The sequence below is a fragment of the Sciurus carolinensis genome, chromosome 9, assembly GCF_902686445.1.
Source record: "Sciurus carolinensis chromosome 9, mSciCar1.2, whole genome shotgun sequence".
Classification (NCBI taxonomy): Eukaryota; Metazoa; Chordata; class Mammalia; order Rodentia; family Sciuridae; genus Sciurus; species Sciurus carolinensis.
Window position 1 is genome coordinate 14,444,360 of NC_062221.1, and position 14,248 is coordinate 14,458,607.

General features: G+C 32.3%; 1 protein-coding gene across 6 annotated transcripts in view; it reads right to left on the minus strand.

Annotated features, from left to right (window-relative positions):
* The window catches only part of Trpc1 (transient receptor potential cation channel subfamily C member 1), an 81,346-nt gene that overhangs the window by 50,877 nt on the left and 16,221 nt on the right, over positions 1–14,248 (minus strand). For 5 of the 6 annotated variants that reach the window (XM_047564763.1, XM_047564761.1, XM_047564762.1 and 2 more), the window contains one exon: positions 10,746–10,948. In XM_047564763.1, coding sequence (XP_047420719.1) covers positions 10,746–10,948 — 203 coding nt within the window. Of the gene's footprint in view, positions 1–10,745; positions 10,949–11,855; positions 12,755–14,248 lie in introns of those variants that run through there. The other variant, XM_047564764.1, reaches the window with a different exon arrangement.

Sequence of the window (14,248 nt, forward strand, 5' to 3'; positions counted from 1 at the left end):
CACAAGAAAATTACAAATTTAAACTAACGATAAGCTACTATCATACGACCTGTTAAATTGGCTAAAATCTATAACACTGCAGTACTGAATGCTGGTGCAGATGTGTAGCAATAAGAACCCTCATTCATCACTGGCTGGAATGCTAAATGGTGTAGCCACTATGGAAAACAGTTTGGCAGTTTCTTACAAAACTGAACAGGCAATTAACCACATGATCCAACAATCATGCTTCTAGATATCTACCTAATGAGCTCGAAACTTAGGTTGACATAAGAACATGTAGTGGTTTTGATCATAATTGTCAAAACTTAAAATCAATCAAGATGTCCTTCAATAGGTGAGTGGATAAATGGTGGTACACCCAAACAATGGGACATCATTCAGCACTAGTAAGAAATGTGCTAAACCATGAAAAGATGTGAAGAAAAATTTTTTTTGAGGATCTTTTTTTTTCTATTGTAAGCAAATGGGATACATGTTGTTTCTCTGTTTGTACATGGAGTAAAGGCATACCATTTGTGTAATAATAAATTTACATAGGGTAATGTTGTTTGATTCATTCTGTTATTTTTTCCCTTCCCCCCACCCCTCCCACCTCTTTTCCCTCTATACAGTCCTTCCTTCCTCCATTCTTGGCCCCCTCCCTAACCCTAACTCTAACCCTAACACTAACCCCTCCCACCCCCCATTATGTGTCATCATCCACTTATCAGCGAGATCATTCGTCCTTTGGTTTTTTGAGATTGGCTTATCTCACTTAGCATGATATTCTCCAATTTAGATGTGAAGAAATTTTAAATGTATATTATTAAGTGAAAGACATAAAGGATGAATACTGCTTGATTTTAATTACATGGCATTTTGGAAAAAGGTGTAAGTTAGGAGACAGTAAAAAGATTAGTAGTGGTTGCTGGGGGCTTGGAAGAAGGCGGGGTAAAAGGTAACAGGGAATTTTTAGAGTAGTGAAACTACTCTCTATGATACCATTAGGTGGATATATGCCCTTACACATTTGCCAAAACCCAAAGAATGTATAGCACTAAGAGTAAACCCTAATGTAAACTACACACTTTGGCTGATGTATCAATGTTGGTTCATCTATTATAACAAATATAATAGATGGGGATGTAGTTCAATGTTAGAGGACTTGCCTGGCATATGTGAGGCCCTGGTTTGAATCCCAGCACCACACAAAGAAAAAAAGATAGAACATTGTAACAAATTTATGACACCAGTAAAGAATGCTGATGGTAGGTAATAACTGGGGGTAGGGGTGGTATATAGGAATTCTACCTTCTGAAGAATTTTGCTGTGAAGTTTGTTAAAACTTCCCTAAAAAAAAAAAAAAAAAAAAAAAAAAAAAAAAAAAAAAAAAAGTCCATTAATTAAAGAAAAATAAAAACACTCGAGTCAAAGAAGAAATCATATGGGAAACAGAAAATATCTTGAACACACTTACATCAGAAAGGAAAGAAGCTCAAAAAATAAATAAGCTAAGGTTCTAACTGAAGAACCTAGAGATACAAGACCAAATCAAATTCAGTGTTAATAGAAATAATGACGTTCCTAGTAGAACAAAATAAAAACTGAAAAACAATAGAGAACATGATAAAACTAATGTTGTCACTTAGAAAAATCAATAAAATTGAGAAGATTAGAGATTAGCTGCAAAAGAACAGAATAAATACTTTAGGCTTTGAGGTCTATCTTGTATATATAGCAATGACTCAACTCTCCTGTGCATAAACAAATAGGTATAGCCATATTTTTAATTTATTTTTTTAGTTGTAGATGGACACAATAACTTTATCTTACTTATTTATTTATTTTTATGTAGTGCTGAGGATTGAACCCAGTGCCTCACATGTGTCGGGTAAGCATTCTACCACTGAGTCACAACCTCAGCCATAGGTAAAGACATATTCTAATAAAACTTTATTTATAAAAAAAGTTGGAAGGCTGGATTTTGCCCCAGTACCACAGTTTAACAAACTCTACACTAGACAGACAACAAGAAAGAGAAAGAGAAAGAGAGGCAGAGGGAGAAGGATAGAGATAGAGACAGAATGAACATAGATATCTGGAATAAAAAGGATATCATGAAATGAAGAAAGCTTCCAGAAATGAAGAAGTTTATAAGGGATTATGATCATCTATATTCCAAATTAGACAACACAGATGAAATGGACAATTTCCTAGAACATAACAAATCACTGAAATGGATTTGAGGATAAGCAGAAAATGTAAATAATCCTATTTTAAGGAAATTATCTTAAAAAATAATTAAAAATCAGCTTGCAAAGAGTCTATATCCAGATAACAACTTATTATTTCTAACAAACATTTAAGAAAGAATGATAATCATAAATATAATCTTTCAGAAAATAAAGGAAGTGAGAATACTTTAAAGCTCATTTTCTGAACCCACTGTTACCCTAATAACAAAGTCTGATAAAGACATCCCAGGAAAACAAAGCTATAGAACAATCTCCTTTGTGAACATAAAACACAAAAAATATTTAACATATTAGCAAACTGAATTCAGTAACACATGCAAAGGATTATTATCACAACCAAGTAGGATTTATTGAAGGAATGCAAGGTCAGTTTAACATCTGACATCAATTACTATAATATAACATATTAATAGAATAAAGAACAAAACCTATATATTCATTTTAACAGACACAGGAAAAGCCTTTGACCAAAATCCAGAGATAATTCATGATGAAAGCTCTCAACAAACAAAAAATAGAAAGGAATTTCCTCATTCTCATAAAAGATATCCATGATAACTTTACTGCTAACATCATACTTTTTTATTGGTATACATTAATTATATAGAATAGTGAGTTTGATTTTGATATATTCATACATGTATATAATATAACTTGATCAATTTTACTCCTATACCTCTCCTCCTCCCAATTCCTTTTCTTTACCCTAATGGTCTCCTGTATCCTTTCATAGCTTTTTTTTTTTTTTGACCTCTAGCTTTTGCATGAGAGAAAAGATAAAATGCTTGTCTGTCTTTCTAATTCTGGCTTATTTCACTTAATATGATTCTCTACAATTCCATCCATTTTCTTGCAAATGACATAATTTTGTTCTTTATGGCTAAGTAAAACTCCATTGTACATTCATACCACATTTTAAAAAATCATTCATCTGTTGACAAAGATCTAGTCTGACTCTATAAGTTGACCATTGTGAATTGTATCACAATAAACATGGGTATGCATGTATCTTCAAAGTATGCGTCCTTCAATTTTTTTAGATAATTACCAAGGAGTGGCATAGTTAGATCACATGGTAGTTCTATTTTAGTTTTTTGAAGTACCTCCATACTGATTTCCACAGTGGTTATACCAATTTACATTCTCACCAACAGTTTATAATCACCCCCCTGGTCCTCCATCCTCACCAGCATTTCTTGTTATTTGTATTCTTGATGATTATCATTCTGACTGGGATGAGATAGAATCTCAATGTAGTTTGGATTTGCATTTGTCTGATGACTAAAGGCACTGAACTTTTTTTTCATATAATTGTTGGTCATTTGTACCCCTTTTGAGAAGTGTGTTCAGTTATCTGTGGTGGATTTTTTTGTGTGGGTATATGTGTGTGTGTTGAGTTTTTTGAGTTCTTTATATATTCTGATTACTAATCCTCTATCATAAAAGTAGATGGCAAAGGTGTCTCCATTCTGCAGGCTATCTTCACACTGTTGTTTCCTTTGCTGTGCAGAAGTTTTTCAATTTGATGCCATCTTATTTATTGATGCGTGCTTGCTATCATTTCCTGAGCAATATGCCTACACTAACATCATGGTTAATGGTAAAAAACTGAATTATTTTCCCCTAAAGTACAGAACAAGATAAGGATGTTCACTCTTACCTATCTATTCAACATTATAATGGAGGTTCTAGCCACTGCAATAAGGCAAAATAAATTAAGGCTTAAAGATTGGGGGGGTGGGGAGAAGCAGGGGCTGGGAATATAGCATGCACAAGGCCCTGGGTTCAATCCCCAGCACCACGAAATAAATAAATAAATAAATAAATAAATAAATAAAATAAGAAGTAAAGGTATCTCTAGTCACAGCCTATATGAGCTTATATGAAGAAAATCCTTAAGAATTACCAAAAAAGCAAACAAACCTACATATTAGAACTAATAGATGAGTTTAGCAAGATTTTTGACAGAGTATAAAAATCAATAAACAAAAAGTCTTTGATTTCTATATTTGAGCTATGGGAACAATCTGGAAAAGGAAATTAAGAAAACAATTCATACAAAGTAGTATTGAAAAGAAGAAAATGCTTAAAAATAAATTGCAAAAAAAAAAAAGGGAAAGAAACTCAAAGTTTATACACTGGAGACTATAATATATTGCTGGGAGGAATTAAAGAATATCTATTAAATAGATATACTATCTTCATGGTTTAGATGATTCAATGCTATTAAAATGGTGTTTCTCCCCAAATATATACAATGTAATCCCTCTTAAAACCAGGTGTTTTTATAAAACCTAAAAACTGATTTTAAACTTTATTTTAAAATGAAAAAGATATAGAATAGACAAAAATGGAAAAGATAAAAGTGGAGGACTACACTGCTTGATCTAACAATTTATTATTTATTTTTTTGTGTGTCAGGTATTTTATTGACTCATTTAATTCTCATAATCACCCTTTCAGGCAAATGCAATAAAACAATCCCTGTTTTACAGAAATCTGCAGAAAAGTTTGAGTGTCCTTCCAGAGGTTACAGAGCTAGTTCAGGTGGAGGTGGGATTTGAACCTACCTATAGACCTCTAGCACTAGAACGTGCTACTTTATCAATGGCCCCTAAGATGGAAAACATTCAGCATTAAGGAAGATATCAGGAAGAAAATAGCCTACTCTTCTGTATTGCTGAGGTGAGGAATGCTACTATAACTCCCTTCTAAAAAAGAATCTAGGAACACTGGTCAATAGTTTTGATTCCTGCAATTCCAAGTCTAACAACTTATCCTAAGGACATAATCAACACAACCAGATGTTGTTGAACCATATGTTGATTTAACAATTTACAATAAGGTAATATGTAACCATAAACCCCATCATTATGTATAAGGCACCAATAAAAAAGTTTGGAAAAAATAAACTTTACAATAAGGACACAATAATTACCAGAGTGATATTGGTGTAAACACAGATGTATAGATGAGTGGATCAGAATAAAGTCTAGAAATAAAACCACATGAATCTACTCAAATGATTTCCTAAGATACGAAGAAAATTCAAAAGAAGGAAAGTGGTCTTTTCAATAAGTAGTGCTGTAGTAAATGGTGGGATATTATAAAAAATAAAAAAAACCTTATATCCTTATTTCATATACTCAAAAATTAATTCAAAATAAATCATATAATTAACTGTAAATCCTAAAACTATAAACGTTTAGAAGAAAACTAGTGAAAATCTTAGTGACCTTGAGTTAGGCAAATATTTCATAACTATGATAGTGAAAATATATTTCACAAAAGAAAAATAGACATCAAAATGAAAACTTCTGCTCCTCAAAAGATGCCATAAAGAAAATGAGGGGCTGGGGATATAACTCAGTTGGTAGACTGCTTGCCTTGTAAGCACAAGGCCGTGGGTTCAATCCCCAACACCAAAAAAAAAAAAAAAAAAAAAAAAAAAAAGAAAGAAAGAAAGAAAGAAAAAGAAAAAGAAAAAAAGATGTGTCCAGAGTACAGAAAGAATTCTTACAACTCAATAACAAGAAGACAAACAACCCAACCAAAAAATGACCTAAATATTTGAATAGAAGATAAGCTAACTAAAAATAAGCACATAAGATGCTTGACATCATCAGACATAAGGATATGCAAATTAAAATCACAAGGAGAAACTACTGCATAGGTATTCACTAAATGGCTAAGATAAAAAAGACTAACAATAGCAAGTGTCAGTGAGTATACAGCAGCATTAGAATCATCAACATATTTGCCAGTAAGAATGTAAATGGTACATTTTCAAAAAGTTTGACAGTTCCTTAAAAAGTTAAACATAAATTCTACTCCAAGTTATCTACACAACAGAAATAAAAATATGTCCACACATAAACCTGTATGTGAATGTTCATTGCCAAAAATTGGAAATAACTCAAATGTTGATTAACTAATGAACAGATAAACAAAAGGCAGGTCATTACCAACCCTTAAAAATAACTATTGTTATAGGCAATAGTATGGATGAACCTCAAAAACATTTTACATAAAAGAAGACAGAGATGTAAGTCAACATTTTGTATGATTCTATTTCTATATAATTTCTAGAATAAGAAAAACTATACGAATATAAAGTATAGGGAGAAAGGACTGACCATACATGGGCATGAGAAAACTTTTTCCAGTGATGAAAATGTTACAATATTAGGTTGTGATGGTAGTTACTCAAAAGTATACATATATACTACAGATCAACAATCTCCACATTTTTTTTTCAATTAGGGATCTTTTTTTTTATTGTAAACAAATGGGGTACAACTTGTTTCTCTGTACATGAAGTAGTGGTATACCATTTGTGTAATCATACATTTACATAGGGTAATGATGTTTGATTCATTCTGTTATTATTTATTTTTCCTTCCTCCCCACCCCTCCCATGCCTCTTTTCCCTCTGTACAGTTCCTCCTTCCTCCATTCCTGCCTCCCTCCCACCCCCCATTATGTATCATCATCCGCTTATCAGCGAGATCATTCGTCCTTTGGTTTTTTGAGATTGGCTTATTTCACTTAGCATGATATCTTCTAATTTCATCCATTTGCCTGCAAATGCCATAATTTTATTATTCTTTATGGCTGAGTAATATTCCATTGTATATTTATACCACAGTTTCTTTATCCATTCATCAACTAAGGGGCATCTAGGTTGGTTCCACAATCTGGCTATTGTGAATTGAGCAGCTATAAACACTGATGTGGCTGCATCAGTGTAATATGCTAATTTTAAGTCCTTTGGGTATAGGCCAAGGAGTGGGATAGCTGGGTCAAATGGTGGTTCCATTCCAAGTTTTCTAAGGAATCTCCACACTGCTTTCCAGAGTGGCTGCACTAATTTGCAGTCCCACCAGCAATGTATGAGTGTACCTTTTTTCCCCACATCATCACCAACACCTATTGTTGCTTGTATTCTTGATAATCGCCATTCTAATTGGGGTGAACAATCTCCACATCTTAAAGAAGATTGTTTTTTAAGGCCCTATGAAGTTAGACAATTATATTCTATGTAACTTTCTGGAGTGCTGGTTTTATCCACACAATATATGAATATGGAAAGATGTAATTCTGTTAAGTCCAAAGTACTTTTAAAACAGTAATTCATATGGTTCAATCTAAATATTTTGGCAAACATGAAAAGAATTAGAGTAGATGAGGCAAGATTAATAACATGTAGGCAACTGAATGACAAAGGAGAGCAAACCTGAATTTAACCTGTATAAGCAGAAATTCTAACATGTAATTGATGGTCACTGACAGACTATGGTTTCTAATTTAACACTATAATTAAGAGTCACATTTCTAACTCATAGGAATATGAATCATTAAGGAGCAGATAGAGGACAACAAATTGCTAATAGTCATTAGTTCTAGAAAGAAGAGAACTGAAACTGGTCAAGAGACTTCTGCTCAATATTAAAGCAGGAATTTTTTTTTATAAAAATTTAAGGATTTATTCATATATTACTTGTATAAATAAAATATTTTTTAAAAAAGATAAAACACTAGAAGCAAAGTTCCCATATATGAGGCATATGTGAAGATTATTTTGTCTTTGAAACAGATTTTAAACAAAATTATTGTAAAATCCAGTTGCAAGTATATGATCTGACATGAGCTCTTTTTATTTTATTTTGAAACAGGGTCTTGCTAAGTTGCCCGGGATGGCCTTGAACTTGGAATCCTCCTGCCTTTCCTCCTGAGTAGCTGTGACTACAAGCATACACCACTATGCCCAACTCAATTTAAGATTTTATAAGAACAAACAATACGTCTCTTTAGAGATTCTAGAAATATAGAAGCATTATTTTATAGTATCTAAATCTTACAAACTGCTATCCAGTCTCATAACCAAATCACTATTTTTGGAGGTTCCTATAATTCCATTTATCCAATATTCCCTCATCATCATCACTGACATTTATTGACGTCTATGTCATATATATATGTCACCATGGCACCATCTCTCTCTTAACTCACTTCCTTGCTACTATGCCAGAAGAATTCCATAACCTAAGATCACTCTAGCCTAAAGAGTTCGCCATGCCAACATCCTACTCTCTTGTTAGATATCTAGCCTTGTTTTACAAATTCACTTGCCTTCAGGGAAAAAATATGAATAAATCTGAGGATACATGGGGCTTACCAGCATTCAAATTCAAAATTACAAAAAATACTGTTGAATTTAAACAAAGCACTCTGCAAATTAAATTTAAGTGGTAACCTGTTACTTTGCTCTCCTTCCTAATTTCAATATTTCTCGTTTTAAAAAAAAAGTTTTGCTTGCCTTTAATGAAGATTTCATATTTTCTCTTAAACTTATTTTCAATTTCAACATATATCAACTACTGAGATTAAAACTAAATCATAACAAATATATTACTGAAAATATTTTTCTAAATTACAATGGTCCATTATCCTTCCCTACTTCATTTGGAAATACTGTCCATTGACATTATCACCTCGAACTATTATCTCTCATTTAAAATACAGTATTTTGCTGGGTACAGTGGTACATGCCTATAATCTCAGTGGCTCATGAGGCTAGGGCAGGAGGATGGCAAGTTCAAAGCCAGCCTCAGCAATTTAGTGAGGCCCTAAGCAACTTATTAAAACCCTGTCTCTAAATAAAATATAGAAAAGGGCTGCAGATGTGGTTCAGTGGTTACGCGCCCCTCGGTTCAATCCCCCATATCCCTAAAAAGAAAAAAAAAAAAAAAACAATATATTATAAATATAAATTGTCTCACTTTCTTATTACCAGTATATTGGCTCTTCAACTTCATAGAAATCTTTCCATTGCTTCTTTACTCATTTTGTTCACCACCTGTAAACAGTTCTATTTGAAAATTCCTGGAAATTATTTTACTCAGAGCCCTTTGCCATTTTCTATAACTGTTTCTTCAAAAATCAGTAATAAACTCCCTCAAAGTTTTCTGTTAACATTTTTTTGTAAAACAGATCTGAAAGTAGATAACATTTCTAGTTAAACCTCCGCAAATAAACTTAAATTGATTCCGAGAAAACTTTCTCAATTTATGGATTTGAGATTATCAATCCAACAGAGGCCTATTTTTTAAAATATTTTTTTAGTTGTTAATGGATCTTTATTTTATTTATTTATATGTGGTGCTGAGAATTTAACCCAGTGCCTCACACATGCTAGGCAAGTGCTCTACCACTGAGCTACAACCCCAGACCCAGAGGTCTATTTTTAAGGTAAAGAAGGAATGAGGTGAGAGGGTTTGCAGGTTTAAAGTTTATTTTGTATACAACAATCCTTAACTTAAAAAAGTTTGTCAATGAACTGCCTGGGACTTCCAGATCTATTTTGCAAAGTAGATGTTACACTTGACACTATATCAACTATATTTAATTATTATTTGCATATATGTATATGTGGTATAATAAGTTACTATAATTACATTTAATTATGTAAACACATATAATGACTAGTATCATTTTCCACTGCTATACCAGAATATCAGAGACTGGGTAATTTATAAAGAAAAGGGCTTTATTTTGGTTCATGAATCTGGAAGTCCAAAAGTATATCAGCTCAGCTCTGGTGAGGTTTCATGGAGGAAAGAAGCAGGTACATGCAGAAGAAAACACACATGTAAGAAAGGCTGAGAGGTGGATGCCAGGTCTGTTCCTGTAAGAACTAAGTCATTACTATAAGAACTTATCCAGTTTCAAGAGAACTAATCCAGTCTCTTGAAAAAGACATTAATCTATTAATGAGGACACTGACCTAATCACCTCTCAAAGGCACCACCAGCCCTGAACACTACCATTCAGGAATCAAATTCAGTGTGTTTTGGTAGGGGAATACTATACCTGAACAATAGCAAAGACTTACGCTGAAAATTAGTTCTAAAATCTAGTCCAGAACCATACGTCTTAGACATATCCATGTGTTTGATCTTGCTCAACCTGTACAAGACAGGTAGATACTTTTTTGATCAATTCCTTCTCCATTGTTCTTAATATTTGAATTGGAGAAATGGGAAAAGATGAATAGTGAAAAAATAAAGAACTGAATTTTTCTGAGGGGCATAACAGGTCAAATATTCAGCTAGATAAGAAATAGTTGTGATTTCTCTTTTTTTAAAAAAAATAAAATAAAATAGTGATAACTCTCTACTCCTTCCACAACCTGGATATTCTCTTGGACTAATAAATTACAACTCTAAAAAGCAAATAGCAAATAGCACCCCTACCCTCAAGAGTATGAGATAAACTTTATTCTTAATTTGAAGGATTTTCCCAATTATTTAGCATTTGGTAAAAATTTCTGAAAAATTCAGAACTCAGTGAGCAGCAGAGCTAGAAGTCTGGCTTCCATAAGTCACATTTCTTAAAAGCTGCATAAATTGAATACCAAAACACATAATAATGACAAATAACCCCAACATCATTGACATGTACCTTACTACAACACACATCTATTTACCAAAATCTTAATTTTCTAACCTGGAATGTCGGAGGCTGTCTTTTTTGTTTTTTGCAGAACACAATGTACATTCACAGCCAACTGCATGGGGCTTGGGTAGAGAAACATCCTGTTTTAGGAGCATTGTAAGAATCTCATAGTTGTTACGATGAGCAGCTAAAATGACAGGTGCGACATCCATAGTAGTGGAATACTCAGGATTCTGGATTCGTTCCATTAGTTTCTGAAAAACATTTTTATAAATGTCCAAAATTATTATTTGTGACTTCCAAAAAATTTATCTGAAGAATGAAATGAAAAAATAGGAAGGCACAAAGAACTTAGGAATTATTGTAAGGAATATGATAAACATTTTTCTTGGACTACATTTTTTTGAAACCTCAAAACTTAATTAATAAATGGAGTATAATCATAACAAAGTCGTCAGTAGGAAACAGTCACATAACTAGAGTTCTATTTTCTAAGAAAAAAGAAGTAAAGCTAACTAGAGAAATAACTTAGGAAAAAGTATTTAATTTTTACAAGACTATAGAACATGCATGACAAGGATAAAGGGTAAGAATTTTAGAAAAATAATATAATGAAAAAACAGAAATGTTAAAAACAGGTAGAGTACAAATGCAGGAGAAAAATTAAAAATTCCACCTCTATGACAAATCTTGTCACACTGATAGCATTGAAGCTAGTTGAAAAGGAATAGGAAGCATTCTTCATTTTGTGTAGTTCTTTACACATTTCCACTCATTACCTATACCACTTCCTATTGCAAATGCACAAAAAACACTATCAATCACAGCTACTATTTAATGAATCCTGGAACTATTAGCACTTTACATTAATCATCTCATTTAATCCTCATAGTAGCCTATAAAACTGAGCATAATTAATCCCCATGAAGAAACTGAGGCTCAGAGAAGTTAATGTGCCCAAGCCATACAACAGAGTGGCAGGGTACTGATCAGAATCCAGGTCTGTATTACTTAGGAGCCTGAGCTCCTTCTAATTCATGGGCCCATGGGCCTGGTGATGGCATGAAATGAGGAAAAAAATATTAGTAATCAAAGAATCAAGGTTAAATTAAAAGGTTGACTATTTTATGACTATTGTATATTCTTTCCAATACTTCTCACTTTTTCGCAGAGGTTTCCCTGAGAGCTGTTTGATCCAGGGGAAGCTGATCAAGTTCACATTTTGGTAATTTTTATTAACACTGTAAAAGTAGTGTACACTCATTATAAAATATCTGAAAAATATAGAAAAGCAGAAAGAAGAATAAAAATACCCATATTCCTTCTATCCAAATAACATTTTACAGTACAGTATTTCCTTCTAGTCCTTTCTTCATCACACGCCTTTTTAAAGGACATCTTTTGAATAATAATAGGTTATGTTAAACACCAGTAATTTAAAACCACGATTCTTAATATTTCAAAGATCAAGGACAATTTTAATAATCTTATAAAGCTATAGCCCAGGCTCTTCAAGGAAAAAAATTAATGTGCAGAATTTTGAATACAATTTAAGGAAGTTCATAGACTATGTTCAAGATATTTTGCTAATTTAAATAACACTATAACAAACATCTTTATGAAAACAGCTTTTTGCAAATTTAGGATTATCTCATTGACACAGACACCCCCACATGAAGTGGAATTATAGATCTAAACAGTTTTGACACTCCTAATGATTAATGTCACAGTTCTTTTAATAGCTTATATTACCAAAAATATTAAAAAGTATTCATTTTACTCACCAGTGCTGAGTATATTAGATAAATTCTAATTTATGAATGAAAAATATTATCATAAAATTTTAATTTCTTTTGCTTTGATTACTGGTAAATTTGAACACTTTCTGATATATTTAATCTGTTTTCCCCTCTTTTATTAATAGTTTGTGTAGATACTTCCCATTTACTTATTGGAGACTTCAAATTCATGAATTTAACCATTATGGAAAAACCTAAAATTAGCCATTTTCCCTCTTTCTGCATTGCTGGTCATAAAGAGAGAAAGTTATATTTAGTTCTAACAGAAAAATTCTAAGAGAAAAGTGACTCTCATGTTTCTTATTAAACACTTAACTATATGAAAAACACTATTAGACATGCATAAGATTAATATCCGTAAGTTCATTGTTCATAACATAATCTATATATTATCAAATAACCTGTATTTGAAAGGCAATTGTGAAAAAGACAATTTTGACAAGTAAAGAATACAGAATTAATTCATTGAAATGGTAAAATAAAGAATATAAAAATATTTATTATTACCTGTCTGGCAAAATATGGTCATTATATATGATCTTGCTATCACTGGTATTTGGATAAAGGTTGAATAACCTTCATTTGTTAGAGCAGACAGTGTTTTTTCACTGAAGCAGTGAGGACTGCCAACGTCATGCAACTCTAAGAATTAATTGGCAGCAGTAAAGGTGAAATACTACTAGTCAGGAGTTTCAATTTTTTAAAATATTTTTACTTGTAGATGCACACAATATCTTTATTTTATTTATTTTTATGCAGTGCTGAGGATCGAACCCAGTGCCTCACATGTGTGAGGCAAGTGCTCCACCACTGAGCTATAACCCCAGCCCAGGGGTTTCGACATTTAGTGCACTCCATTCTGCCACTCGAGAAAGGAAATGGGTTGAAAAGCTAGATGGAACAGGTAGACCCAAATATGATAGTAACTTCAAGATAAATGGCAGAAAATTCAATATGATTCCAGATATTTCTGATCCTTTAGATAGGGACTATAGTCTTAGTTATTTTTTCTTTATTCCTGTTGGTTTCTTACCACTACTTACACTAGATGGTACTATCCTCTGCAGAAAGTCAAACATTTTTGTTTTTATTAGGTGTTGTTTTATTTTTTGTGGTTCTGGAAATTGAACCCAGGGCCTTGTTCATGCCAGGCAAGCATTTACCACTGAGCTATACCACCAACCCAGAAAGTCACATTCTTATAAGTCTAAATGAAAGTAAAACTTTTCAGTAATGATAAAGGATGAAATTTGGCAGAGCCTCTCACAGTTCTCAGATCATGGCAGATAGTACGCTACCAATTTATAATTACTCCTTAAAAAAATATTTTTCTTCTGAGCATAAACATCTGTACTCCCAACAGTTACTTAAACTGTTTAAGTTTACCATCATCAATAATAAATGATATAATTTTAAAAATCTGATGCACATGTATCTTATTTTTAAATTAGTATTTATTTGATTATTAGTGCTATCCTAATTGAACAACAATAATAAAATCTTTTAAAGAAAAAATATACTTAATTTGGTCAATCAACCAGAGTTCAAATTACATGTATAATTCACTATCCCCATTTTTTCTTGCTTAATATATAATAAATTTATATATTTTGAAAAGTTCTTTTTAAAATACCATTTTAATGACTGCATATTTCACTGCATGTACACATAATTATTTACATTTCCTATCTTCTTTTAAGATGTTTACTTTCTTTACCCTGGTGGCGGGGATCAAATCCAGGGCCTCCGCACATC